The following is a 6797-nucleotide window of genomic DNA, read 5'->3' on the forward strand; positions in this document are numbered from 1 at the left end:
GGTGCGCTCGTGGGTTCACTACACGGCTTACTAGATTGTATAGTAAGCAGTGGTTCACTAGCATTACAATTATTATTATTATTGTGGAATGTCGTATCCTACATAGAATAAATATTTCTGAACTAACACATTCATGAACACAACACTGGGATGAGCGCTATAGTTCAATAATTCATCAGATCTATTTCGTAGCTGGGACCAAAACCCAAAGCAACGTACCAGTCTTAGTGAGTTATAAATTAAAATGGGATTTACACCCAAAATATCTGATCAATGGGGATGCCCAGCGGGTGTACAAGCCGATCACGAGCCTGTTGTTTCCAGTAAATCAAAATAATACCAAGTGTTTAATCGTATAATTCTCAAGATCTAATCTAGAATCTAGATTATATTTTAAAAAGTAATTTTTCAAGACACTAGACCTAGATCTATATAACATACGAGTTGATAGGCTGACAGCATGGATAATAACGCGCGCGATGATCAGGCCTATGTCGAAACGATACTATAAACAAATGTGTCCTTGCAATATTTAGAGAAATCGACAATTTGTAGACTTGCCTCGTTTTCTACATCGCTTATAAATGAACGTATTTCTATTTTGAATCATTTTACTTTTATGGTAGAAAGCAGCCTTTATTCCCTTTGTGTTGCAAAACGTAAAGCGGCTGCAACATGCGCTCCTCAAACGAACAAAAACAAACACACAGATGTCAGGCTAAAGGTTAGAGGTTAACAGGAAGAGGCCTGGTTAAAATTGTAGACCAATCAACATGGCTTGATATGGTCACATGATTCAGAGAGAAGCGAGTGCTCCAGATCCTCCATTTTCCTGGCAATTGGGTCGCTGCGCTCAGGAATACCGAGGGCTGCCGAGACCGCCTTGCTGTTTGAGTTGTGTTTTTCCGATTTGCCTAATATTTTTCTCTTGGGAACATGCAATGGAGTCAAGCATTGGATCTATTATCAACAAAGTGCATTCTGTGACTTAATTGTATCTCTGTGCTTTTGGAATACACCGGTTGGTTCGTATATTCCAGTGGTTATTTGTTGTAGAGACAGAAGAGTAGCATCTCATTAGAGATCCGCTGAAATCAGGGGAAGCAATGTGTTGCTCCCCTACCAAAGCATTGGTGTCAGTCGAAGCTATGATCCTAGTTATAACCCAACGTCTTCTGTCTTGATTGCACAAGTAACGTCAGTAAAGTTAAATCATATATTGATCTACCATGCTTAGCCCATTATTTATTTGTTTTCTCAACACCATTCAATTGTTGCCGGGTAGATCTACAGCTTTGTTGCTTTGTGTTGTTCTATCTGGCCAGTGGACTCAACGCGCGCACGACCGACTCACCCGTGCTACTGGGGGAGCTGTGTGAGCGACATCGACGATGCACTCACCTCGGTCAAACACAAAGTAGGCTAATTAGAAGAGGGTTTTGCTAAAGGAACGCTGATAATTTCTGTAGTGAATTTGCGCTAAAGATCTAGATCTATATAGATGTTTAGTGACAGCCAGACATCCCCTCCCATTTTCTTATAAAAATATGGGCTAGATCTAGATATATCTAGATCTAGATCTAGATTCTAGATCTCTAAGTATTTGAAGTAAGATACGACTCTTACTGGGTAACCCATTCACTTCTATTTTTCTAACAGTTAACAGTAACAGTCGTCTTTGGTGTAACATTCAGTGTTTTTCTCTAGAATCTAGATCTAGAATCTAGATACACACTGGTCAATCTTACCAAAGAACCGCCTCGAACTCGAATAAATGTTTGAATATGATGCTGCACATTGATTTTGATCATGTTCGAATCGCGAACAAATAAATTGGATTTGATATTAAATTTTTCTAAAATATGAGAGTTATAATAATAGTTAGATCTCTAGATCTAGATCTAGATCTAGATTAGATATCGATATCTCGATCTAGGCGTAGTCAATAGAAAAACAGGCCTATTCATCTTGTCTATATATATATTCTCAGCATTGTTAGCTCAAGTGTCAAGTGACCATTCAAATTCTGCATTTGCTCGCTTCCTTATCAAGTGTATGAGTGAAGGTTGTGTCATCGTGTGGAAATAGAAAAAGAATTTTGCACATTGATTGTAAATTTGTGAATATGCATAGAATTCGTAATTTATTTTGTACAGATACTAGAATCTAGGGTGATTGTCAAGATTTCCGCGTTTAATTCTGATGTGCGTTTTTCATAGCCTCAGGTATGTTTCGCTTTGGTCCCTAACCCTAACCCTGACCTTAACCCTAACCCTAACCCTAACCCTGACCAGGGTTAGGGTTAGGGACCAAAGCGAAACATACCTGAGGCTATGAAAAACGCACATCGGAATTAAACGCGGAAATCTTGACAATTGCCGAATCTAGATCTGAAATCTAGATTTATTTACTATTTTAACTATTTTAAAGGCTGGATGTAATAGTCAGTCTGGGTAAATGATTGTCAGCAGTAGGCCCTGTCATTTTGTAACTCAAGATACGTTGTGTTACTTTCAGTAACACACTGGCTTTAGGCTATTGGTCTTTGGCTTTGAGCTTATGATTTTGATTGCCATTGAGTATGATCTAGGCCTAGATTTTATAGTGGTTACTTGTTACGGAAGTCCTTCCTCAACCTTTGTAGCATCTTTTGATGTGTTCAATCTAACAAAGCATAGAAATCAAATTTCAGACCAAGTGTAGTACTAAGCTTATACCTGGTTTAGTTTCTTTGAAGTTAATGATTGATCAACATCTTTGGCTGCATTGATTCTTGATGGATTATTATACTTTCCAGTTGAGGTGAACTGTGTTTTTTTAATAGTGCTGATAAGTACTTTCAAACGTTTGATTTTTCGGTTGTTCTTTGAGAAGTTCTAGTGAGTGACAGATTTAACAATGGAGGCTCACGCTCACCCAGAAAAGGATTGTGGAGTTTTGGGCAGTTTGTTCCAGACTGTTGTCAATGACATGAGGGTAAGTAGAGAGAAATTCAAGTCGGTAGTTTCTGGTCTGGTCTGTCCTCTGGTTCCCCTTTTATTTTTAAATATTTTTTTGCTTTCTCTCCTTCTGTCTTAAGTTTGAGTTAGTAAGATATTACTTTCACACCCTCGTTATGATGCGCTGCTTTTGGGGGCTGGAAGATAAATCCCTGAACATCAGGACATAAATAAGTTATGGATATGGAAGCAAAATGATACCAAGCTGTCTACTGTCTCGCCTCCCTTTTACCTCTAGCTGCTCTTTCCTTTGACACCTTACTCACTCTCATAATTGCCACCCCTAATTTTAAAAATAAAGTTCTAGTGCCTTGCCAACATTCCATGACTTATTCAGTGCTATCTTTGTTGAGGGTTTTATGTGGAATCGTCCTTCGGCAAATTTTTTTTGGATTCCATCTCCGTAACTACTTTTCAGCTGCCTTGTCCAAAGACCTTTGTTGTTAATGTGTAAAGCAAAACAATTAAATTACTCTTGAACTGCTATGTAAATGACATGTCCTCTGGCATGCAATTTTGGCTCTTTCATTCAAACAACAAAAGGAAAAATTTAAGCCTATTAAGCATTGTTGACTTCACATTGTAAGAGCTCAATTTTCTATTTTCCTGTGAACTTTCGTGACTGTGCCATTGTCGAGTAATTAGTATAAGAAATAAGTTTGTTAATGGCATACACTGTGTATCTCCCCCCCCCCCCCCCCCGAAAGTTCTAGGGTAAATTATGTTCCGCTTGAAATTCAGAGATTACTGAAGTTACCCTGTCTCAACTCTTGTTAACATTTTTTTACCTCTTTACTCTGTCATGAAGCAGGATAGGAGTTAATGTCAAAACAAGACCTCTTGAAGATTAAGGTGGGAACTGGAAACGAGAAGTGAGGAGATTTAAAAAATGCCAATGGCTGGAGTGGAACCCAGATAATTTGAACTCTTCAGGGTTACATCTTTGAGTTTTTGTTTACCATAGCCTTAGGAATACTTGTTTTTACTATGGCTATTTTTAATTGCAACTTAAAACAATTTTTCTAAAAGTTGTTGAGGAGGTTCTCGTTTTTGAGACATTACGTTCGCCTCTCATTCGATTTTTCAATAGGTCCCTGGTCGAATCCTGATAGCGACGGAACATTTTCTTCTCTAAAATTGTCTCCTTTCACTTCATTTCCTGCTCATTAGCAATGTTCTGTCATCTGCTTTCTTCTCCACTTGCTGCCCCCTCCCCTCACTTCCTTTGCTCCCCCCCCCTCATCTGGGCTCCTGACTCTTTCTGCAGCCTCTCTACTGCTACTCCTTGGCTCAATCTTACTGCTGTCTTTCAGCCGCACCCCTGGTCTTATGGTAGGTGAGATCGAACACCTAGCCTTCTCGGATAAAGGCGGAAAATCTCAGAGGTTCCGTGAAAAAAAGACGTTGGTTGAATGTAGTAGTGGACATTGAAGTAGACTATAAAACAGCTGGTGGTGGGATTGCTTTGTTTGATCTTATTTAACCTCACTGAGTTTCTACCTTATAGCCTAGCTGCAGGATACTTATGTGGGTGTTGTCAGAGTTCTGGAACACGTTTTTAAAAAATCCAGTAAATGCTTACACTATCCGTACGCCCTGGGGTCATTTTGTACCCCGGGGTTGTATTTTTACTTTGGAATACATGTACTTCTAATACGAAGCGTCTCTTTGAAACTTTCAGTATTTCTCAAAAAATCATTTTGACAGACTGCTATATATGCAAAACGTACGGATCGCATTACGGAGTAAATTTCCTCTTTGGAAAGTGGTGACATGGAGTTCCCCCCGTTGCATGAATATGATAATCAAACATGACTTACGGATAGGGCCAATAAGATCTTTTTTGGCGGTATGAAATTCAGTTGTGTAAGTCCCGGTCTTGTGAGTAGGATACTTGACACTTGCCTACTCTGCCTATTTTCATGTTATCAGTGGTTACTACACCCTAAATAAGTCATGTTGTATTCATTTAATTTTTTGTCAGTTCAGTTGGTCGTGGTTCATTCTTATACCTGTATTATTTTCATATAAATTATAGATGCTGACAATTTGAAGGAAATGGGAGCTCGTTTTTTTTATCATCTACTGTTCTTCTTGTTAAAAGCTTCAGGTGGTGAAAGTATTGGGTATAGATCTAGTATCATGTGGATGTGTGGACCATATTGCATTTTTCAAAAGCACATTATTGATATCTGTATATGTTATTTATTATTATGGATACATATATGACATTTTATTTTATTGATTGCATTCAAAATAAAATTACTTTTTTTGGTAGGAGTGCACATGGTTCTCTGGTGAGAAATTTATTAGTTTTAACTATGACTTTTTGTTCTCTTTCAGGGCAGTACACCACTATGGGAGGATTTTACATACAAATCTATGAAACTTCATTCATCTTTGAAGTAAGTTTCAGTATTTAATATGTTTACACATTTTATAAGTAGCATAATTTTGTTTTTCACTTTCCAGTTGTACTTTGTTGTTGTTTTTTAGTTGTGTGTCTTTCTGTTTGAAAGTGGATGGTTGGCGGTTGCTCTGGTGTGGTCCGCTCCTTTTTTCCTATCAAACATCTGTCATCTTCATCTTTATCTCCCGTCCTTATATTTTGTGTTCGTTACTCTCTTGTAACACTTAATCTTCGGCACTTATGTGACCTTATTGTATTGCAAGTGCTGTAAAAAACTAAAACTAAAACTTCTGTTTGAAAAGCAATTTGTTATTGTTGTCTTTTGTGTCAATGTAGTAGGTCAGCTGACCTGGCAAACGCAAGTAAGTTTTGGTTTCAACTTTGGTTGGGGGTTGATCTATTTACTATCTTTCCTGGTGTGTTTTTACTCTTTAACTGTCATCAAAATGCTTTATTTTTTAAAGTACCTTGATTGTGTCCTATAAGATTGGACTTTTATCCGCCCATCCAGTTTGCAGGAGGAGCCTTATGTCACAATTACAAGTCCCACTCAATGGAAGTTTTTGTAGGTTAAACACTTAAACTGAGGTCGTGTTTGCTGGTCTTCTGATCTCTTGAGAAGTGGTTGAAGTGGACCCTCTGGTAGCTTCTACTCCTGCGACAAAAGTGGAGTTGCTCATAAACAGGATTACGTAGTCAACATTTTCACTGTATGGACTCACTTGCACTTTAGTGTAGCGTAAAACATGTTGGTGGGGGGGGGGGGGTGTGGCTTAAAAGTTCAGGATAGAATAATTAAAAATCCCTCCGCAGTAGACATCATCAGGTAGTGACACATTTCTAGCTTTGTTTAAAAGCCTCAGTGATAGCACAGGAAGAATTATAAAGCACATAAGAATGTACTTTTAGAAGTACATGTCGACCCCACCCCTTTCTTTAAATAAGTTAAAAGCATCTTTCACGCCTGACGTCATGACGACTCAACTGTTACCCCGAAGAGAGTGGAGAGTGGAGACCCTGACCGTGAGAAGTAGGTCTTGTCTTGTACGCTCCTGATTGGGGGCTCAATTTGACTTTTACCAAGAAAACTGTAGGAACAGGAACTAGAATATATTATGGTTTTTCATAGCTTCAGGCTGCTCCCATAATAAGAATCATTATCAGCTCTTAGAATGCGGGGAATGGGCGCGGAAGTATTTACGTTTTATCTTGCCGTCATTAGATAACTTTTTAAAGAGCACTCGGCCCGCAGGCCGTCGCCCCCAGGAAAATGCAAGAATCCTCTTGTTTTTCTCTCCTGTGGCCTCGGGCCAGTAATTAGGTCACGTGGCCGTCATCGCCCGAGTCCTGGCCATGGTCTGTCGTGCCGCTGACACGGTTATCGCGAG

General features: G+C 38.9%; 1 protein-coding gene across 1 annotated transcript in view; it reads left to right on the forward strand.

Moving 5' to 3' along the window:
* Nucleotides 1-806: 806 nt before the first annotated feature.
* The window catches only part of LOC101860626 (protein MTSS 2), a gene marked incomplete in the record, with an annotated part of 117976 nt that continues 111985 nt past the window's right edge, over nucleotides 807-6797 (forward strand). The window contains 3 exon segments of the mRNA XM_035973469.1: nucleotides 807-1025; nucleotides 2798-2976; nucleotides 5343-5404. Coding sequence (XP_035829362.1) covers nucleotides 2899-2976; nucleotides 5343-5404 — 140 coding nt within the window.

Source organism: Aplysia californica, unplaced genomic scaffold (assembly GCF_000002075.1).
Source record: "Aplysia californica isolate F4 #8 unplaced genomic scaffold, AplCal3.0 scaffold00027, whole genome shotgun sequence".
NCBI classification, from domain to species: Eukaryota; Metazoa; Mollusca; class Gastropoda; order Aplysiida; family Aplysiidae; genus Aplysia; species Aplysia californica.